The following is a 23,958-nucleotide window of genomic DNA, read 5'->3' on the forward strand; positions in this document are numbered from 1 at the left end:
CGTGATGTTTTTTGTAACAAATGTAAAAGCTATCGTACTGATATGATGACAAAGATATGGTGACAGTAGTTGATGACAGCATGTCCTTCACTGAGTTTTGACAGTGGGTTTTTTTTTTTTGTTTTGTTTTGTTTTTTTTAATATAATCCTCCTTAAACTCACTCACAGTTATCAGATTCATCTGCTCGGGAGAGGGGTCTGAAGCACAGCTGACATTACAAATGACACATTTCCACCAGAGGGGTCTCCAAATCCCCCAAATGTACATAGTGCAGCTTTAACAAAACACAAGAGTCTTTTGAATAGTGGTGGGCAATATGACAAAAATATATCACTGATATTATTGAATATATAATATTGAAGAAATTTTCACGATACACAATGTGTCACAGTATTTATTTTTAGACAGCTATTGGACAAAAAAGAACCAAAGGCACCACATTTTAAAAATGCTATCAAAATCTATGAATACATTGATTTTTGTTTTTATTTAGCATTTCTCAAACTGTATTACACAAAATCCAGTTCATCAGGCATAATTTTGTTATTTTTGTAATGAAACATGCAGTTTGTCAGTGTTCTATCAGTACTGATGATATTCATGAAAAGCATATAGTGACATATTGTAATTTATCACACTGTCAGTAAATATTGTCATATTGCCCAGTCCTACTTATGAGTGAGATCTTCATGGCTGGAGGCTTGCTGTATTCAGGGTGTGAAGCAGTGTACCTCACTGCCATCTGTTGTTTTAATTCCTTACTTGCCTTTGGACCAACTGCCTTAAATTTCTCAATGTATAAAAATGAAACAAGTGCCACTGTGAGTTAGGTTGGTGTCAGTATTGGCCTACCTGCAGAATGTATGAAAAATACATGATGTATTTGCCACATTTTTATTGAGAAGTAAATACAAACATGTAAAAATGAATATCATGTGGTTGTAATTTTATCTAAAATGTTCACAGCAGATTATTGGTACTGGTACTGTACCCTGGCATCACAGCATTTCCAAGTTACTGATTCTGACTAAACATTCATTAACTGAGACTGATAGATCCCAGTAATATAGAAATATGATATAGACAGCAATACATTACCACAAAATATAGGATTTGCCATGTCCATTTATGGAATAGTAATGTTAAAGGTGCATGCAAGAGGATATTGATTACAAAAAGCCTTGAAGTTATGCTGCATTTAAAATGTTTTATTTTTTTGCAATGTGTTAAATTCAGCTAATAAATAGGAATTGTGTTCTAAAATGATCAGGCAAATGCCATTTTTAAGTTACGTTACTGTGGAGGATGTGTTACCAACAAAATGTAATATGACCAGGGGTGTTCACACTTTTTCATGTGACTATGTATGTTTTGTCTTTTCTCTTTATACGCTATTTGAAAGCATCAGATAGCTTTCACATAATGTGAATTTCATGGTGAACTGACCAATAGAAATGGTCTACAATTATTTTGAAAAAATATCTTACAAGTTAAGTTTTTCCTGAAAAGTCACAATTCTGGAGATACATGGTTTTGCTCTGACAGTGATGCTGTATCCTGAGCAGAAAATCAGAAAATCCCAGAATTCCCCAAGCAGAGTAAAATAAGCCCTTGAGGTTCTCTCTATATTGTAATGCTGTTCTCTATTCGGCTGGGACACAAGTAGAGATACTGGAGCTCCAGGCCCTCATTCTGCTTTACAATCTGCTCTTCGATGTCCTTCAGCTCCTGCTTGAAGGTTTCAATCACCTGTAAAGCTGCTGGTTCAACAAAGTACTGCTCCACGTACTGCGCCATGGGGATCTGAGCATGTGAATTAGAGAAGGAGAGAGAAGGAGGACAGAAATAAGGTAAAATAAAAGCAAATAGTGCATTAAAATGTGAATAAAAATGTTAATAATTAGCTTTATACATAACTGAAGAGACTGTGTGCAGTTAGCCATTCAGACTGTAAGATTTAAGTTTTTTAAATTAATACGGTGGCAACCTGTTTCTGAGAGCTAACAGCCCTGCATTGTAATAACACAGATAAACCTTGTTTGAGCCCTTAAACTCTAGGCTTATCATTCTGTAACTGCTATGAAGGATTCAGTAACTACTATGTAAGTTATCTGCTCTTCTTCCAATATGTAAGTTATATAGTAATGAGCATGAGAAACTAAAAGGCCCACATACAGACCATTGGAGTTTAAAGGGCTAGACAACTATTTTGCAGAAATATTGACTCACTGCATCTGGCTGAGCCCTTCCTAAATGCCATGTGATCGCCATCTGCACACATGACTGGCTGATATCTGGCAGCGTGTCAATGATCAGCCCCATAGTGACCGCGTCCTTGTCTGTAGGCGGAGGCTGGCGCATGGTGCAAGGAGTGTTGGGTACCCACGCACACCAATCAAACTGTTGTTGACATACAGAGGAAAAAAAGACAACTTGAACAATCTGAATGGAACAAAAAATACTGCCTATACTGACTATTTGTATCAAAAAAATGATACACATGCATAAAAAAAAACACATGGAAGGCTTATTGAAATGTAATAAACAGTCATCGTCACTTCAAATTATTTGTTGATATAATTTTAAATCTTTTGAAAACACCAGCTGCTCTTTATGTTGTGTGAAGATTTTATGATAAATGGACCAATAGCAATGGCCCAAAATGTCTTGGAAGTAAATCATTTGTTACATTAATATACATAAGTGAATGGGAAATTCCACTCCAAATTTTTGCATAATTCCATAGTTGAGATGTAAACAACATAATTCAGTGTGAAACGGCTAATTGTAAAGGAATTGACAGACTCTGGTGATACGAACCAAGTCACAATGTCTACAACACATATAGCCAATTTATTTACTGTAAAAATGACCACTGAACCCACACGTCTTCTGAGGCTTTATGTGTACATTGGAGATGGTAAACTTTTGATTGGGCACTATTTTGCCTTAGAACATCCTGCATGTATTTCTCCACCAAGAATAGCTTAAAAATTATGTTTTAGGCCAAACTCTTCTCTCACAACTGTCATAGAACAATGTTTCAGGCATCAAACAGCATATACGTAACCGTTACACGTAAAAACTTTCTTTGAGGGAGCTCTTGAAAACGGCACAGTCTTCAGACTTTGGTTCCTATCACCAACGCTGTGTACTTTCGGACTTGGTAACTTACTCTAGAATGGAGCCCTTTGCATCAAACTCTGAATGACTTTGTTTACATCTTAACTATTTAATTATGCATATTTTTTTTAATGAGTACAATTCTCCTTTAATGTATCTTAACAGCCTTTTCGTTACTATTTCAGACACACGGTTTTATACTTAATACTCATTAATAACAAATAAGCTAATATAGGTAAGTGGTTTAGGTCTTGTGTTATGAAACAAGAGATGTCAGTTACCTGTCCATTGTTGGTTGCTGCATGTTGGGCCGTGGTGGTAAAGATGACAACACTCAGCAGAGTGATCAGCTCCTCTTTTGTTTTCAGTTCATTAGACAGTCCTGTCAAACATGAATTACAAGAACATATTCACTCTTAAAAAAAAGATGGTTTTTCAAGGGCTTGTTAGTAAAGACAATGGTTCTATATAGAACCATGAACACTCAAAGAACGATTTGCAGTTAATTAAATGTTTGTGTTGTGAAATGGTTCTTCAGACTGACATACACTGACTTGCCAAAAGTCATGGGACAGGAACTAATATCATGTAGGACCCCCTCTAGCCCAGTGAAGTGCAGCAAGTGGACGGAAAAAGTCTGGAGAGATGTTGAGCCATGCCATCTGGATAGCCACCCACAGCTCCGCGGTATTTGTAGGTGCAGAATCTTGGGCGCGAATGGACCTCTCCACCATATCCCATAAAGGCTCATTTGAGCTTTGATGTTGGGCGAACGTGCAGGCCACACTATTCATCAGAATTCATCAGAATGCTCCACTAACCAATGCCGGAATATCCCATCATTGTGGGGGTACATGAAGTCATGGTAACAAAGCAGTGAAACGTAGTGATCACCAATTAATGACATGTTTAGGTGGTCCACTGGACCCAACCCATGCCTTGAGAACACACCCCACACCAGTATGGAACCACCTGTAGCCTGCACAGTGCCTTGTTGACAACTGGGGTCCAGGGGTCTGCGGAATGCTCAAACCCCACCAACTGGTACCGTGACTCATTGGACCACGCCACATGTTGCCAGTCCTCTAGGGTCCAGGTAGCAACCTCACGAGCCCAGGTGAGGCACTGTGTCCGGTGATGTGGTGTAAACAGAGAGGCACTCTGGTGGGTCTTTTGCTCCTGCACTGACCAGCAAGATATATGTTTGGGCCCTCCTGCATTGAATATGAGTCCTTTGTTTGTTCGCATGGACAATTATAGCCAGATGCTGCCAGTCACGGTCACCTGTGGGTGACAACTGCGCTGTCCACTGTGGATGGTAATGCCATCTATGATGTATTCCCGGTACACACGGGACACTGTGGATCAAGAAATGTTCAATGCCTGCACATGGAACATCCCACCCGTCTGGCACCCACTATCAAGCCTCGTTCAAACTCTGATAATTCACGTCGCCTTTCCATGAGCACACTGGCCAGTGTTCAACCTCACTTACAAGATAACACCTTACAACTTATACAGGTGTGGGCATTCCCAAGACGTCCCCTGAGGTACCACCACTTCATAATCAATTTGCATACTGCTATTCCATGACTTTTGGCACATCAGTGTAGAATGTGTTATATATGGTTCTATATAGCACCAAAGAGGGGTTAGTCTATTATTAAACACTTAACATTGCAATAACAGCAGGACCCTTTTGGTGCTATATAGAACCATTTTCAAAATATACAGCACATTCTCCATGAAATTAATCAAGCAAATGGTTCTTTGAGTGTTCATGGTACTACATAGAACCAATGTCTTTTCTTAAGAACCCTTGAAGAACCATTTTTTTAAAAATTGTTCATTACTGTGCAATTGATGACAGATAAGGATTAGGCTTCAAATGAGTTGGTCTGACACCAGTGGTGTGTTCTTGGAACTGACCAAACTCAGGACGGTCCACAAAGCCTTCATCCACTATATCCTTAATCCATGCCTGCAGTTCTGTGTCCTGCTGCACATCACTGTCACTGCTGTAGTACAGAGACACCATACTGGAGACAAAACTGTGGAGAGGAGAGAGAGAGACAGAGCGAGAGAGAGAGAAAGAAAGAGAGAGAGAGAGAGAGAGAGAGATTAGTTTCTAGGAGTGGCAATGGACCGGTTGACCCTTTTTAACAGCTGCTTCGCAAATGCTTTCTACAGCGTAATGTAAACATTACTCTGCTGAATAGGTTTAACTGACTAACATTTTATTTTGCATGGTAAGTCAATCAAGCATGAATTATCTGTGTTATCTTTAAAGAGGAATTCCACCTTCATATTCCACCAGCACATTTGAAGGCTAATCCTTATCGGTCATCATCTGCACAGAGTACTGAAAGTGTTTTTGTAATTCACGTTTGACAGGGCTGGCGAAATTAACTATATACAGAATGATCAGTCTACTGAGTGCTGTCATCTTTATCAGCACAGCCCAACAATGGGCAGATCACTGACATCTCGTTTCATAACACAGGACTTAAACCACCTAACCATATTAGCTCTTTACAGAGTCGTGTTAATAAATGAGTATTCAGTATGAAACCATGTGTCTCCAAAATACTAAATTTGCTGGAGGAAAAACTCTGTCAACGTCCACTGAAGGGGAATTCCACTGATTTTTAAACATTTCTGGATAATGCAATAGTCAAGATGTAAACAAAGTCATTCAGAGTGGTTTGATGTGAAATGCTCAGTTCTAGAGAAACTTACTGAGTCAGAATTGTTCACAGTGGTGGTGATAAGAACCAGACGTCTGAAGGGCTGAATACCTCTAAAAGTCACCTCACAGAAAGTGGACATGAATATTCTGTCTTATGCCTGAGACACTGCTGAATGATAGTCTTGTGATAAGGTTTTGGCCTAAAATGTTTGTTTTAAAATACATTCATGGCGGGGAGGTACATGCAGGGTGTTCTAAGACAAAATAGTGCCCAAAGATATTTTTCCAGGTATACCACTATAATTTACTATCATCAACATCACATATAAATACTCAAGAGACATAAGCAGGTTCAATGGTTATTTTGGATAGTAAATAAAATGTTTATATTTCTGTTGTAGACATTGTGATCTGTCACCACCGATGTAAAGAAATCTGGGCTGGTATATTTCTCTATAATGAACTATTACACATCAAAGCACTCCAAATGATTTCTGTTACATCTCAACGATGGAATTATGTGGAAATTTTGCCCATTTTATCTTTATACAAGGATCATGGGGCTATCACAAAGCAAGCTCAAAATAAAACGGTATTCAATAAACATACTGAAAATAAAAGGTAAGTTTGATTGTCTGCTTAATGTCAGGACCAAACGATTTAAAATGACTCACTTGTGAATGGCATCCCAGATCATCAGAGCATGGTCTCTGTAGAAATAGCCTTTGAGTTTAGTGACACCTCGATCCAAAAAGTCAAAGTTGGGCTGGAGGGAGCGGTAGGTCAGGATCTGATATGCCCTCTGAGCCAGCACCAGCAGTCCATCCCCACCTGTGGACACCACCTGCAGAGAAAGAACACCTGTGGTCATGAGAACAGCTCCAAACAAAATGAAAAGAAAGCAGGACACTGAGTTTACTTGATTCAGCTATGTACATCATTTTGAACAAACAATAATACATCAACATGGTTTTGTCTTTAAGTTTTTTTTTAAATTTTATTCATGTGGAAGGAAGAACATTTAAATCAAGCTGTGCTACAGGTACCCCAGTCAGGTGACATGTTTTGTGAATATAAGTTGATGCAAACTCTACAGACAACACACACTGTAATGCACATTTATTGCTTGTCTGCACAATTTAACATACTGGGGGAAAAATATAAAATGTGGCCTGTGCAAAAATGAAGGCACATTTTATATTTTATGTTTTTTTTTCCAGTATGTTAAACTCAGGAAAATAAATAGAAACTGTGCACAAAAAAATAGCAAAAATGCCATTCTAAAGTTTGCTCCCTGTAGAGGATGTGTTCACTTGTGTTCACTCAGAAATCAACACAAAATATAATTTGACCAGGGTCTTTTAAAATATTTCATAGAAGTGTACACCAGATGGCGCTGCACTTTCACAATTCAGAGCATTTCACACAAAGGCCGATAACTCTAGCATACCCTGGCTAGACAAATATTTAATCAGCAATAAAACATCTACTGATGCAAATGTATTTTTATATCACACATCACAAATGCTGCAATGTACAATATCAATGGCATCACATGTTTTCAGGCCACTTCACTTGTGCATTCTTTCAGCAGCTGTTCATGGAAAAAGAGGCTGACCCTTTTGAAGATGCCATCAGGAGAGATGAGCTGTGTGCGCGCACGACAGTTTATCTCCAGAGTGTACTTCAGGTGAGGAGTGAGCAGCTGCAACAGAGAGAGAGGAAGAGAGAGAATCACTGTCTATTTGCTTAGTACTCCACTGTTAAACTACATTTAAAAAGCGAGGCATTGAACTTACTTGACTCCATGTTAATAAAACATATTACATTTGCCAAAAGTAGAGAAACTGAAAGACAGAACTGTGTTAATATAGTGGAATTTATTCATGTGGAAATAAAATGAACTACTTCAATGAACTACTTTTTTTCAATGTAAACAATGACATGTTTCAAATAGAACTACATCTGACTTCATCTCCCATGACTTTTGTATCACTTTATGTTTCCCTTGTTTCCCATCTCTACCCTCATGCTAACCTTATAAATGGGGTGGACGGCAGGTAGCTGCCTCAGCGTGGCCACACAGATCACTTCCGCTACAAGGTGAGTGCGCAACAGATGGGACAACACCTGGAACACCTGGAACTCTGCATGGCGGACCCACATTTTAGCCAACAGCCAGGCTAGGGGCGGGTCGCTGGGGAGGAAGATCGGCGTATCTCGGCCAGGATTCTGTTCAAGCTGAGAAAGATTAATATAAAAGACAATTTAATTAGACATTTTATTTGCTGTTTATAATCAACGGAATAGATTTATTGAAAACTTTTAAAAAAGCATTTTTAATGAGTTTTTCACGAAGGTCCACTTACAACATTTGTGCAGTTTTATGTACCAAAACAGTTATCATTCACATTTAAACGGTCATTTTCCAACCTGTGTTTATCCCTAGGAAATAATTAGGCTGTTTTTTGTTTGTTTGTTTGTTTGTTCTTTGTTTTTTTTATTACTGTGCCTTTAAGACTGATATATGAGCTTTGTGGGCAGGACATGGTATATTGCAATTAATATCCACATATTTTTACTTTGTAAGTCAAACAAGCTTTATTCCCTTTTTTTACCTGTATGGCGATGGGAATGAGGCCATTGTCAGGATGCTCGTAGAGTAAGCACAGAGGAGCTGCTATGTGCTGCTTTATATTTCTGATCACATTCGCGGGGACGTTATCCATTATTCTGTGGTCAACCAGGTATACATTTCCAGCCTTTAGAAAGACAGAGAGACAGTCTTATGGCCTTCAGTGTACCAGTACAGTATTACCTGCTAATATGTAACATTAGTGGACTGTGATTACAATAAACTGTACTGGCTGGTCAATGCATTGACCATGATCCATTACAGAGGATTAACCAAACCTGACCTTGAGCTCTTTGTCCAGGGTGGTGTTGGGGCTTAAAAAGGCCTGCACCATGTCTCCAGAGACAGGGAAGTTAGACGGCAGCATCCTGCACCTTCTGATCATTCTCGGGTTAGTGCCATTTAGGAACTGATAGCCGAAAAACCAGTCCTCCTTCCAGTGTTTCATAGTGTATTCTAATCACATGCATAGAGCTAAATTAGTGTTATAATCCAGTTTAAGAATGGTTCTGACACATTTTCTTGCTGCATTTACTTCAAGCATGAGACAAAAGGTTTTCTTAACATTCACATTTCTAGCATTTAGTAGACTCTCTTATCCAGAGCAACTTAACAAAACGTTCTCATTTCAATAAGCTGTGCAAGAAATCATTAGTAGTGTGTCACTAGAAATGTGAAAAGAAATCCAGCACCACAGACCAACCAGTATGGCTGGTGAACAATCAAGCCCCAAATGTCATAGCGTAGAGGGTAACACTGCTGCCCTCCTGACTGAGGTTCATTTCCCCACCAAGGCAAGCATCCCATGCTATACCAATAAGAGTCATTGGGCAAGACTCCAAACACTCCATTTGCCTACTGTAACATTACTAATTTTTTATTTACTCTGGATAAGAGAGTAGAATGCCATCTGTCTGGTTGATAGCCATCATTGTTTTGAACTACATACAAGAAACCTAGTTGACCATAGTAGGAACTGCTAGGCTGAAAATAGTCATCTTGGTGATTATTGAAATCATTGGGTAAATAATAGATACTACACCAGCAACGGGACTCCTCAGTTTCCAGAATATTCGTTTAAAATCATCCAGATCATCCCAGGACTTCCCAAACCTGATGGCCAGCTTCTTCAGAGAGAGCTCCAAAAGCCTGAAGAAGAGAAATCATACCATACAGACTATGGAATGGACATGCTTCTCTTTAATGTGGCGCTTTATTGAGACCTGATACAACATTAAACATCAGATCATGCGTTACGTACGCGTAATGAAGTGATCCCTCGAAGTCACTGCGCTTCTCGTTGGCAAAGCGATCATCCGCGGGTAGGTCTGCCTCTGATTTGGCGTCGATGCATTTAGGAATGCCTGGAGCCCATGCTTGCCATCTAACATAACGAACACAAATCATCTCCACTACCAGAGCTCCAAACTACAGAAAAGGATTCTCAGATAGAAAAGCCCCAGCTGTTTAGAATCTTAAAAATGGATCAACACTGATTTAGATGATTTATTATTAAAGAAATTATTTCATATTTTAAAAATTATATAGGAAAGCTTTCAATTGTAAAGCTAAATGAATTTGCTAAATGTTATGTCAAATAGTTCCACACAACTGTGTTAAGTAGCTTCTAAGATACTTGATTAAGTAAAAGCTACTTAAGAAATTTAAGTAAATCACACTAAAGACGTTTGAGTAAATTCTAATTAACTGGACTTAATTTTTTTTTGTTTTACTCAAAAATTAAATGTTGGAATTATATGAAAAGGTTAGGTCAAGTGGTTCCATGCAGCTAGGTTAAGCAGCTTTTGGGATGTTCACTTGACTAACACGTACTCGGTGAATCAGAAAAAGAAAAAGACCAAAGGTAACAGGTTTTAGTTGATCTACCTAACTTTGTGGAATTGTTACTGTACTACTGACCTGTTATAGAATTACGTTTAGCAGTAAGTTACACGGTAACCATCACTTACAGCCAATAAAGTAGCTAGACATTTAACCATGGATTATAAAAAGTATGCACCATAAAGGAAAGATAGGGCAGGGGGAAAGACAACATAAAGACAGTGAGTAAAACAAGTAAAAAGTATATACTAATAGATGCCAGGAGCCAATAGGAAAGATTGCATTGACCAAACAAAGGATTATAAAGGCAATCTGACAACTCACTTTCGTTAAAAAAAACACAACTCAGTTTCACTGACTTGCATGCATTTGTTAAATAATATCAATGTCTTGAAAAACCATTGTGCACAATAAGCACTCAATAATTATGAATAATGCTACTATATTCAGCCAGTATCTATGTTCAGTTGTTTACTGAAGGAGTCACTTTAAAACTGTATAATGTCACTTGTTGCTCACAGTTGTGAAAAAACAAGCTAGCTATCTTAAAAGATCATAGGCTGTATAGGTCTGCTGTTCAATACATTGCCTCCAAAATCTCATATCACTCATATCTCACCAGGACCACCCATAAATGGCTGATTTTTGCCCCACCACAGGAAAGAAAAGTGCATGTCCAAAACAGCACAGCTTTAGCACAGAGGTCCACGCATTATGGACATCACCAAAGTACAGGCTGAAAGGAGCACCACAGGCCTAAGAGTGGTTTTTTGGGACAGACCGTCTGTATGGTCACTCAATCAGACTCTCAACACTACAGTGTACAGACCTGTATGTTTTCTGTCTCTGCTGTAGCTCTGCAGTTCTGTGAGCCAGCTCCTGAGGCAGGATCTCTTCATTCAACTTCTTAGCTGCATGAGAAAACGGAAGAAACGTGCTGCTCTTAAGTAGCGAATTCACTGGTAGGGACTTATCTTGATATTAAACCAAGGTACGACTGAAAAACTCTAGAGTGCATGTGTGATGAACAGGAATGTGAGCGAATGGAGCTAAGTGGCTAAAACTGCAAATTAAATTTGTTTCTATCCATTCAAGCAGGGACTTCCTTTAATTTTGAGGAAGTAAAAGGATGTATTACATTAAAAGATCAATGGAAACTTACAAGTAGCTTCGGATTTTTTTACAGCAAGGTTTTGAGCAGGAAGACATTAACTAGCGTTACTGCTAATTAGCATGGATTGGGTTTTTTAACAACTAGGGCTGGGAGTTGATACCAAAACCAATTGATTCCCTGATTCCAGTAGATTTGAAATCAACTCCATCAGTTCTGATCATTTGGAACTAATTCCAATATTTGTGAAATCTAACAGCTCTATCTATGTTCACATTCATGCTCACTGACATCATCAGTATAAAGCCACTGTTGCAAAGGCCTATAGCTGGAGTTTAAAGTCATTTTACACTCTGAGGTATTGAGAAAAGAATGGCATTTGTCTGTAAAAAGTGATTAACAATTCACTAATTTTAATGCACAATGCTGCTCCATAGGGTCCCATTCATTTTGGACTGTTTGTGAGCGCCCTCTAGTGTCTAATCAAACCAATGGAGATCACTATGTGGACTTCTCCCCAAGAACAAAGTCTCTGATTAAAACATCTGTAGTTAGGACTGACCTGTGCCTTCCCGCACCTCCACTTTCACATCCCCCACCAGCCAGCAGTAGCAGGGGAAGGTCTGGGTGTCGCCCCCTCCTTTGGGAGTCACCAACACATAGCGGCAGAACCAGTTATCCTCCACCCAGTATTTCTGCTTCTCCAAACGCACCAGCAGAACACGGCCCAGAGGAGCCGAGCTCTGCACTGTGTAGTCATCAACCTGGAGGAGAAAGAGGAGGTATATGCTATACCAGAAGTCGGCAAACCAAATGTTAAGAAGAATGTTGTCCTTTCAAAAAAAATTAAACCACCTCGGGAGCCACAATTTTACTATTTTAATTTAAAAATGTCAATTTTACCATCTTGGCTTTAAAAATGTCTCAGTATGTGCTAATGTGCTCACATAGCCTAAAAATATAACTTAGCATAAAGAAAAACACAAACTTGCTCTGCTTCAAGCTTTAGCTGAGCTATAGCAGCTTTTCTCACATCGCCGGCAGGAAACTTTTCCACAAAAGTGGAAAAAACTTGTAAAAGTCAGCTTCTCATTCACCAGCTTCTTGTTCGTATTTTACCATCCCACCTTAAATGGTGCCTGGGGCACCAGAATGTAACTGCGGCACCATTTAAGGAGGAAGAGGAAAATTTGATCAAGAAGCTGACTTCAGCTTCATGACTTTTTAGTGTTTGACAGTTTCATGTTGCAGATTAAACATATCAAGAAACCAGCTGGAGTGATTATAAATGCAAATAAGTCTATTTGTCTCCAAATTATTGATGTTCATCTTAAAACTTTCTCTTTGCCGTTTCGTTAGCTATTAGCTAGGCGAGTAGCTTTATTTCACTGCAAAGGAGGATTATTTCATTATTACGTAAAAATCTCATTCTGCTGTGGAGCCGCAAAAGGGCAGTAAAAGAGCCACATGTTGCCGACCCCTGCACTATTCATTGCTGCCAGGAGATCGAAACGACTTGACGGCACATAGTAATAATAAGAACAATTTTCAAAACATACTGTAAATACATGGAAACTTAAATTTTGAATTTACTGTTTTTGTGATTTCAGAAAAACCAACGTATCTGCCTATTCAGCACACAGCAGGTAAGCCCCACCCATTCATACTGAAGTTAAAAGGAGTTTTCAGGTTGGACTGCTTTTTGAATGAGGCACAATACAGGGCAGCCAGTCACAATAGAGGTCATTTACATATCTCAGTCTGAAAGGCACAGTAACAAAAACAGACTGTTTAATAAGAGATAAAGAGAGGTGGAAATTGTCACATGAAAAGAAATTACTGTACAAATAATAATAAATATGAATAATAAACCAGCTGTAGGAGGTTGTAATACACATATGCAAATACATAACACGCAATCAGTACACCGAGCCACACACTCTCACTCACTGCGCCTCTGCAGAGGTCCAGGCCCGGGTTGTCCAGAACTGTTCTCTCACTCTCTCCTTTCTCGCCCACCAGAGTCACGTACACATAGTTATTAGTGCCTGAGTACTCTGAGGTGCCGGTAGCCACTGTCACTGTGTACTCCATCTGCACACACACACAGCTCACATCAAAGCATCAAAGGAATACTAATCATTTTTCAACCTAATCTGTATCTGCTACAAGTATAGCATGCAGGTAATAACCAGACAGTCATTTCACTGTATAGGAACAGCACTGATTTAAATGATACTTCTAATAGAAGACAATGTGCAGATACTTTAACGATATTTTATGCCTGTGCAAAGGTAAAAGAAAGTGTGTCAAAATTATTGTCCATAATAGTCAACCGTATACTGCAGACGCAGATAGAGATTAGGTGGAATAACACTTGAGAAATTCATTTAAGCACTGAGACAAGAAAAAGCGGCCATACAGAATATGAAGCAAATCAATCTAATTTTCAAATGAATGACTGCAAGACTGTCACACCCTACATTTCTTTCGTTTTTCACCCCTGTTTGCTTTGCGTGATCTGATAAGAAAGTCTGTGCATAATTCCATGACAATTGCAGGCCTATGCTCACTGCCTATCTTGAGGAAGTATCTGTATCTTTAATTCCTAAAAGGCACACACCAGAGGAAAAGAGCTTGAAAGCATATTTTAATCATTTAAAACCCCTTTAAATCACCACAACTTCGAAACAATTAAATCAATTCACAGGTAAGTAACTACTCTCTAAAGTGAATCATATAGGTGTGTATAATGAGGACACAGTTCACATGAATATTGTCGTTTAGAGACGGCTTATGTTTCTCCCCTGTCCCCATTTGGCATAGTCTGAAAAGAAATCGGCTCACAGTTAATCTGAGTGGAATAAAAGAACAGCAAGAACAGCCACACCTGACTGACAGTAACTTTGTCTTGTGACTGTTATAATGTATTACAGACTACTAATACACGTAGCATATACAATATAAAATAAAGGACTTAGTGTTACATCAACTTCCATTATGAGTTAATAATGTTTTTCCTTCTCATGTAAAGTTACCATGCAGACACATGAGGCTTTGTTCTGATACTACTTGAAAATCTTGTGTAGGCTAAAAGCTGGTCTGTGAATTCTGCCACTAAAAGGTTCTCCTGTAATTGTAATAACACATGATTGACTACTAAAACATGTAACTTATCAACCATAAAAGTAATCCCAAAATATAAACTAAACAAAATCCCACATATACTACATAGTTACTGTAAAAACATATAGTTGACTATTAAAACGTGACTACAACATTAAAATATCAAGATAATACGTCACTCCTCCATATACACTATTTTAAAATATTTTAAAATATTGTTACTATCACATCATGTGAAACATAATTTATCCCCCATGAAATAATAGAATTGCTAATACGAAGTAATACCCCTATATGCTTCTTTTTTTGTTGTAGCATGTCATAAACTGCCTGTAAAGCAAAGCATGGACTGTTAAAACATGTTACATATTCATAAAAAGATAGGTCTGCTATTTTAATATTCTAAAATGTTCTGTTACATGACTGGCTGATTTCCCTGTGGCCAATTCTATGGAACCAGCACTGATGCAAATATCTGTTTGCTGCGAGATGCTATTAGAATATCCAAATCCCGTCTTGTAGCCTACAGTGGCTTTAACCAAACTATACTGTACTGCACTGTTGTAATAGAAGAACATCTGCAGCTTTGTAAAACTGCACTTTGAACTTCAGAAAAATTAACTGCCTAAAAAATGAACCAAAGCTTATTTGCAAGCAATAAAGCAAAATCAATTAGTTCAATACATCAAATCACAGAAGTGCAGAGAGATAATTATTTACCTAGAAGGAGTAAAGCTTCTTGGTCAAAATCTTCTAAGTTGTATTTTGTCACTTGTTGTTGTTGTTCAGCACGTCCTCTGTCAAGTTTGTGTAGACACTGTCCTTCTGAAGGTCTCTCTCAGTCCACTTCTCTGGTCATCGCACTGCCTGAAGTCCAGTAGTGGTTTTCTGCATTCCAAAATGCTCACTTTGCTCCTCCCCCTTTCTCTTTCTCACACTATTTCCCACTCTCTCTCTCTCTCTCTCTCTCTCACACACACACACACACACACACACACACACACACGTACACGCACTACACTATGTAAATCACATTTGCTCTGTCTCCTTTTAAAGCTTCACTCTCCAGTTTGAGGAAGCGTACAGTCATAGGTTACTAAATGACCCCATTGCTAACATTCGCAGTTGGATCTTTTTCAAATCTATGCAAATTAGTGTGCTTTGCACAACCACACATCTTCCTTTATCCTACAGAGCTACACTAATCAAGTCACATATCTCTCATGCATTTCAGCACGGCTCTTGGTGCAGCTTTATATGTAATCTTATGCTGATAAGCAAGGAAGCAGTGATGCAGTACAGATATGAGAAAGACGCTGTTTTCAGTTCTCTCGTTTCTCTAGTGTTACCAGCATTTCAGTTCATTTGTAGAGACTGTGTGGTTTGTACTTTTATGTGTCGTGCTACATAAGACTGTTCTTAACTCCTCCGTCTAAACACAGGGAGCTCAGTTCACCACCTGCACTGACTGCTCTACTTCCTTTAGCCTTTGCTGTTTAATGACACTCACTAGTTATTATTTCCACTGGATTATTATTTGCATAGTATTATGATATATTTGCACAGTCCTTCTATACAGTGTTTACAATTTCCTTACTAGTATCTTGGTATATGTATATATTGTTCACTAAGCTTATCAAGTTCTTTATATCTTGCTTTTTTATACAGGACATTAAAGGAATATTTGTACAACTTGAGTTTATCTGAGATTGTTTAATCTCATATCTGGAAATCTGGTATATTTAGCTCTTCTGGTTATGAATGATTCTATCGCACTGCAGTCCCACAGCAAAAAGACTGTTTAAAAACACTTACAGTAAAAGTATTCAGACCTTAGATATTTACAAGGATTATGCTATTATCTGTTTAAACCCAATGCACTGAGATAGTAATAAGCTAAATATATACAAAGTCTTCATTTTTAGGGTATTTTCTTTTGGGAGTTGGCTGCCCCAGTCCCTAACCACTAAATTCCAACTTGTGAAAATAATACTTACATTTTTTTAAAAGATCTTTTTGATTTCTTTTAAAGTGAAGTTTCTAAATAATTTTTAAATAAAAAACTGTTGGAAAATGCTGTCCCATGTTTTCATGTCACTACCGAAACACAAAGAGTTTTAGTACATAGGTAAAGCCTTATTTTATCCACATCATTTTAGAGCAGGAAGTGAGACTGCTTCCCCATCCCTTGCGGCCACATGGTGAGCAGTTAGATCGTTTCAAAGCAAATGTGTCCTGAAGTCTGCAAATCAGTGTGTTACATTAAGAATTGTCAGTACTGAAACACATACTGTCTGCTATTAAGTAAACTTTTTTGTGTTTTCATGACAAATATTATGATTTTATGTGTGTACAGCTGTTCAAAGCTGTGTTTGCTTGTGATTTACTGGCTAGTGTTTTTGAGTCATACCCAAAATTAGCTCAAATATTCACTACTGAAATTTTCACCACTGTCACTACCAAAATATATTTGGTGTAGTTTTAGCAGTTTTATGATTGTTTTGTTAGTGAAAAAATAGAATGGTGAGTCATTTGTTTTAATCAAGAATTATTAAGGTATCTACTAAGGTATCTATTTTTAAGAGTGTAATGAATTTATGCAAGATTAAATGTTAAATATAGTACACATCCTGTGGCTCGCTGCTACAAGCTCTTATTAAAATACGCTTTTTCTCATGTTTTCTTTCCTGAAAAGAAAGTGCTGACGTTCTGAACTTCTCTTTCCTATTTCAGGCCTGCTAATTATCATATGACTCTGCGCTGTAGCTCTGCTGCTACTGTGGGTTTCTGTGGTGAATATACACCCTAGCACAGGAAGAGCATGCAGTTGCACTTGTGTGAACTTTTGAGTTGCCTGTTTACAGGAGGTTCACATAGATTAGTTGGTCCTTAGCAGTGTTTTCCAGTTCTGCATATTTTGGTGTTCTATCTGCTGTAGCACACATACGTCCCCAAAATATCCAATTAGTGAATTCAGTGAAAGTGCCCATTGCTGACTCATTTATTCAATTGTGCACACACAGCTTGTATAATCTTCCCAGAAAAGCATTGCCAATAGAATGGGACACTGAGGAGCAGCTACACATGAGGTCTAAGGTCTCCATGCCCAATGACAAGCATCACCTAGAGGGGTATAAAGCTCCTCAGCACTGGGCTGAAAAGTAGTGAAACTGTTCTCTAGAGTGATAGAGCACCATCCAATACCTTTGGGAGGAGTTGGAGTGGCGTTCGTGATCCAGAACTAATCATCCAACATCAGTACCTGACCTCACTAATGCTCTTGTGGCTGAATGCAATCAAATCCTCACAGTAATGTTCCAACATCTAGTGTAAAGGTGGACAAACTCAATATAAATACTGTTGATTTCAGAAGAAATGAGAAAAGATGTTTTGAATATAGTGTATCTATGTCCAAAGTAAAAACTTAGGGTTCATTTTTAATTCTTCACTTTTATTTGAGCCCTGTATTAAGTCACTCACTAAGAGTACATTGTACCACTGCACGCCTCCACCCTCTGCTCAACAACGTTGGTGCCAAAATGCTGGTTAACATGTCATCTGCTCCCACACTGATTATTGAAACTCCCTCTTTAATGGCCTCCATGTTAAACTGCTCAACTAGCTTCAATTCTTTCAAAACTCTGCAGCCAGAGTCCTCACTTTTACCAAGTGCACTGCACACATCACTCCCATCCTCCCTCAGCTTCACTGGTTACCAATATCCCCCTCTATCAAGCATAAACTTCTTTTTCTAACATTCAAAGCTCTTCATGGTCTCACTCCTATACACCTTAGTGAACTTCTTCATCTGTACTGTCCCTCTCGCTCCCTCAGATCTTCTGGCACTGGACTTCTTGCTGTCCCACACAGAAGACTCTTTAGTCAGTGGCAGGTCTTTCAGTGCTACTGCTTCTAAACATCAGAACTCTCTACCTTAATCTCTTCATGACTGCTCTACCCTCACGTCTTTGAAAGTTCAACTTAAAATCTTCCTTTTTACTGCTCACTACTCTTCTTCTTCAAAGTGTTAGGTGTTTTTGTTGTTTTGTTTTTTTATCCCTCCTCTTTGTAAAGAGTCCTTGGCTTTGTGAAAGGTACTGTATAAATTGAACCTTATGCACACGCGCACACACACACACACACACATTTTCTAAGCTGCTTATCCCTCTGATCTGATCAGGGTGCTGGAGCCTAGTCCATCACAGGGCAGACAGACAGACATATACATTCACACACACACTTACACATAGGGGTAATTTAGTGTGTCCAGTTGGCCTGGCTGGGTACCCAGAGGAAACCCACACAGACACAGGGACTCTCAAACTCTGAAACTTATACATTTTTATTATTATTATTATTATTATGATGATGATTATTATTATTATTACAATGGGGTTGTTAACCCTTCTGGAGTCTATAATTACTATTATCATTTTGTTTTACTATTTAACCCCTTAAATGGCCAAGTTTTACTTCACACTTATATAACCTAAGAATAGCTCAGCCACTTTGCAGTGAAGTCCCTATAGTTACTGAATAATAAGCCTTAGTGTGTAATAAGCCTAGGATTTTAAGGGGTTAAACATAATTTTGCGGTTACATGATTAATTACAAAATGTATGTACAAGTTACATTTTACATTTGACATACATTCTGTGTTGAGTTGACAGGTTCAGCGCTTCTTTCCTTTCTACATTTGTTCTTGTTGCAACAAAGGACAAATATGTAAAGAATGTTTTTAAAAAAACAACAGTACAGCTGCATGCACTACAACAGCTTTTCACTAATTTCAAATGATGAATATCTCGTCTCCTTACAAATGTGGTGTTGATAGAACACAAAACAATTATTATCGCCAGAGATAACTGTGACTTCTAAAGGCTGATTAATAGATCAGTTTATTCAAGTGTACTTAGAGCAGGAACAGCATTAAATTGCACAGTGCAGTTGTACTTCAAGGCCATATTAGGAATCACTAGTTTATAGAAAGTAGATTGGGTAAATACACAGCTGTGTGACTGTATTTCTGTTACGGTGCGATGGTTTCTAGTGTAAAATGTGCAGTAGGTTAGAGGTGCGGTTCATGCATTATAGAGAATGAAGTCTTACATTCTTTGATATTTTCCACAGCTATGTAGTCTTCTTAGAGTGCAAACAATGCCTTTACTGAATCACAATGGAGTCCTTGTGACAACATGATGCAATCCACGCAGAGCCCTTTGCCTGCCAAGAGAAAGCAAAGCTTTTACAGCAGCACAATGTAGATAAAACCCATTTCACATCACAATGAAACTAAACTGTTTCTGTACTTTCATCAATGACTAAAGGTGGGATGAAACTCTATTTCAAGTACAATAGGCCGAAACACAGCCTTCTAAAATTTCACGATAGCTGTAATTTGAGAGAGGCCCACCCAACCTGCCCTTTCGCTGTAGACATATCATCAGTGCTTCAGCAGAGATTTTGGGACGTTCTCACTAGGATGAAGAAGATTGTTCAAACAGAACTGATCATTCTTTATTAACATCTGCTGTGTATTGTTGGCCTTTCTGAGTATTTTAGTGGGACAGAACGGTTGATCAGTATTCCAGGGAGGTGTCTGTTTTCTTTATGATGTTAATTGGGTGTGTAAGCAGTACAAGGACAGGGCTTTACCAGAGTATCATAATTCTGATACTTTTCCTGTTCATGCTGCCCAGCCTCAGCTCTTTACTCTGTACTCTGTCTTTAGTAGAGCCTTTTCAGAATTACTCTCTAGTAAAACTGGAATATTTCACTTGCACTCTGCTGTTTATGTCTCAGTGCAGCAGTGTATTCTGATACTACCAAGGCAGTTGTAGATCACCACAGCAGTGGTGCTTCTCTGCTACGTCTCGGCTAGTATAGACAGCAATGGTCCCTTTTTCAGTCCATGTTGCTTTGTGTCAGCAGTAGTTCTTGTGTAAGCATAGACTCAAGTGCTCTACTGTTTATTTCACCAAACCACAGACTTGAACAGGAGCTCAAACAGAACTATATATATATATATATATATATATATATATTAGACACATAACATATATATATATATATATGAGACACACAACAATGAAAACATGTTTGCTTTTTAATATTAAATTATTTAAATGTGTGAAAAAACAATATTTTCATCAATTTCATGTGTAAATGCTTTTACTGCACAGCTTATAATGTACATGCATTGAGTTTAGTTATGTAGCTAGTATACAATATTCACTTCATTAGGATGTGTGCGGAAGAAACAAAAAAATTTGCATAAAAACCTAAGGCTATATTTAAGGTAGCATGTATGAGTAATATATGCCTTCCATATATGAATAATGTATTCTATCATACACTGTTAAATATATTTCACACATACTCTCTATGCTTGTATATATTGATATATGGCTGAAACATATGTCCCATACTTGAAAAGTAAGTTGGCATACATATGTATCTATATGTGACACAATCAGGTATATGAAAAATCCATATATGATAACGTCATATATATATATATATATATGTATATATATAATCTGTATGTATGTATGTAAAACACTCTTAAATGCAAAGGCTCCTAAATGGTTTTTGGCTTGGACGTTTGATTCTAGAACATTATGTTAAACTTTAAAAAGTGTCTTCACACTTGCACATCTCATTTACAATGAAAATGGTTATTTAAAGAACCATCCATTGAAAGGTTCATTAAGGATCCAAACGTAGTTGTTCTATGGCATTGCTCTTTTTGGCACCTATTTTTAGGAATGTAAGTGTTTCTACAAAGTCCAGCTATTACTAACTATATAAGTCCATCTGCTTGCCAGTGATCTGGATTATGTTTTTACCTAACCTATCCACTAAGGCAGGGGTTCTTAAAGGGGAACTCCACCAATTTTTCAAAATTTCTGCATAACTAAATGGTTGACACTTCAACACAATCATACAGAGAGGTTTGATGTGAAATACTTTGTTCTAGAGAAAGTCAGAATTGTTCACACTGGTGGTGATAGGAACCAGATGTCTGAGGAGTTTAATGCTTATCAAAAGCTCCCTCACAGAAAGTTATTACATAAACTGGTTATGAATACACTGTCTGATGTTTGAGACATTGTTTTATAGTAGGTTTGTGAATTTTTGGTCTAAAACATATTTTGATCACTTTACTTTAAACCCATTCATTGTGGAGAGATACATGAAGGGCATCCTAAGAAAGTCCCCAAAGAAAACTAGATTATCATCAACATAACAAATAAAAACTCCAAAGGCACGTGTAGGTTCACTGGTGGTTTTGGATAGTAAAAAAAATAGATATATTTGCATTGGGACACCCAGTTCCTATCACTACCTCTGTAAGGAAATCTGACCGAGTAAACTTCTCTACAAACGAACCATTTCACATCAAAACATTCTGAATGACTATTTATGTCTGAACCATTGAATTATCCTAGGAGTGAAGAAGTCCTGCACTAAGGAGCTAAATTTTAGTGAGATAGGAAGTAGTTTGAAGAAGCGTGAAGAAGAAGAATGCTTTTTTGTCTTCATTGCACTGGAATTCCCACTTACTTGTCGATAATTGCTAATTATTTAAAAAGTCTTTAATCTAATAATTCCTTATAAATGACCTTTTTCATTAATAGCCTGTTTAATGATCGGAAAAAATATGGCAAGAAGAACCAAATTATATAGTCACAATAACGAAGATAAAACAAACAGCCAGTAGATGTCAGTACAAAGATGGGTGTTTCCATTCAAGCATTTTAGTGCTTAAGATGAAATGTTCTTCACCTCAATTATAAATGAACTTTTTCTCTTTGCAGGCAAAATGCACTGCAGAACTTTTATGATCTTTACAACAAAGTCGGCTACAACTGCTTCATCGCTGCAGGAATCTATGTGGTGATTGGAATTGTGTCTTTCTTTAATGTCCGAATGAATAAACACAATGAATATCTTGTGCGTTAACACCATGTAATGGATTAAGCACAACTCTAGGCCTAATGAAAGTGACCTTACTGTATTGTCCATTTTGGTGTGTTTCATTATGGATACATATACTGAAGCTATAATATTGCTGGAGGAAATTGCTGTAATTATTTAAGGTGTAATTAGACCCAAAGTATCAAGTTGGCTGTTTCTCTCTGCAAAAGCCTTCTCAGGTTTTGATCTTTTAAAGCTGCCCTGTGTAAGATTATTTTTTTGTTCAATTTGGAAGAAGTAGAATTACCGAGTCAGGAGAAAAATGTCACCCTGTAAAAAATTGTTTAAGAGTTAGAGGCATGCTCCCAATCACCAGATTTCTCTGGGGAAGGGGTCTAAAGCACAGCTGACATTACAAATGACACATTTCCACCAGAGGGGTCTCCAAATCCCCCAAATGTACATACTGCATCTTTAACAAAACACGAGCCTTATGAATAGTGGTGGGCAATATGGCAAAAACATAATATCACAATATTTAAAGACATTTTCAAAATACACAATATATCACAATCATTATTTTCAGACATCTGTCAGCTTGGAACACACAAAAAAACTAGTGGCAACACATTTTAAAAATATGATCAAAATCTATAAATACATTTTTTTATTTAGCATTTCTCGAACTGCACTGCACAAAATTAAGTTAATTAGGCCTAACTGTGATCTTTTTGTAATGAAACATGCAGTTGGTCAGTGTTCTGTCAGTACTGACGATATTCACAATATACTCAGAAAACCATATAGTGACATATTGTGATGTAATTTATCACAGTTTCAGTAAATATTGTCATATTGCCCAGTTCTACTTATGAGTGAGATCTTCATGGCAAGAGTTAGTGTACCTAACTGCCATCGGTTGTTTTAATTCTTAACTAGCGTTTGGACCAGCTGCCTTAAAGTTCTTAATGTATAAGAATGAAACAAGTGCCACTGTGAGTTTGGTTGGTGTCAGTATTGGCCTACCTGCAGAATGAATGAAAAATACATATACAAATACGTATGTATTTGCCACATTTTATTGATAATTAAATACAAACATCCACATCCATTTATAGAATGGTAATAAAGGTGCATGCAAGAGGATATTGATTGATAAAAGCCTTGAAGCCAAAAATGAAAACATAAAATGTATTAAAATTATGCCGCATTGAATATGTTTTCTTTTTTCCCATGTGTTAAATTCAGCTAATAAATTGGTGTTCTAAATTTGTCAGGCAAACGTTTTTTTTTAAGTTTATTTACTGTGGAGGATGTGTTACCAACAAAACATAATATGGGGTGTTCAAATTTTGCATGTGACTATGTTTTTGTCTTTTTTTATCTTCTTTTTTCTCTTTAAACACTATTTGAAAGCTTCAGATAGCTTTCACACAGTTTGAATTTCATGGTGAATTGACCTATACAAATGGTCAAAAATTACTTGCAAAAAATCAAGTTGTTTTTCCTGA

The 23,958-nt window shown here is 37.6% G+C and overlaps 1 protein-coding gene across 1 annotated transcript; it reads right to left on the reverse strand.

Moving 5' to 3' along the window:
- Positions 1 to 1,303: 1,303 nt before the first annotated feature.
- LOC118801228 (polyunsaturated fatty acid 5-lipoxygenase-like) lies at positions 1,304 to 15,656 on the reverse strand. Its single transcript, XM_036561415.1, has 15 exons — positions 15,248 to 15,656; positions 13,352 to 13,495; positions 11,964 to 12,165; positions 11,120 to 11,201; positions 9,710 to 9,832; positions 9,491 to 9,597; positions 8,732 to 8,904; positions 8,432 to 8,575; positions 7,851 to 8,054; positions 7,432 to 7,518; positions 6,488 to 6,657; positions 5,054 to 5,175; positions 3,406 to 3,506; positions 2,231 to 2,401; positions 1,304 to 1,804 (listed from the first exon to the last, which is right to left on the reverse strand). The coding sequence occupies exons 2-15, from the start codon at positions 13,493 to 13,495 to the stop codon at positions 1,625 to 1,627; spliced, it is 2,010 nt and encodes a 669-aa protein (XP_036417308.1). The 5' UTR covers positions 15,248 to 15,656; the 3' UTR covers positions 1,304 to 1,624.
- Between the last annotated feature and the right edge of the window lie 8,302 nt (positions 15,657 to 23,958).

The sequence above is a fragment of the Colossoma macropomum genome, unplaced genomic scaffold (genome assembly GCF_904425465.1).
Source record: "Colossoma macropomum unplaced genomic scaffold, Colossoma_macropomum, whole genome shotgun sequence".
NCBI classification, from domain to species: domain Eukaryota; kingdom Metazoa; phylum Chordata; class Actinopteri; order Characiformes; family Serrasalmidae; genus Colossoma; species Colossoma macropomum.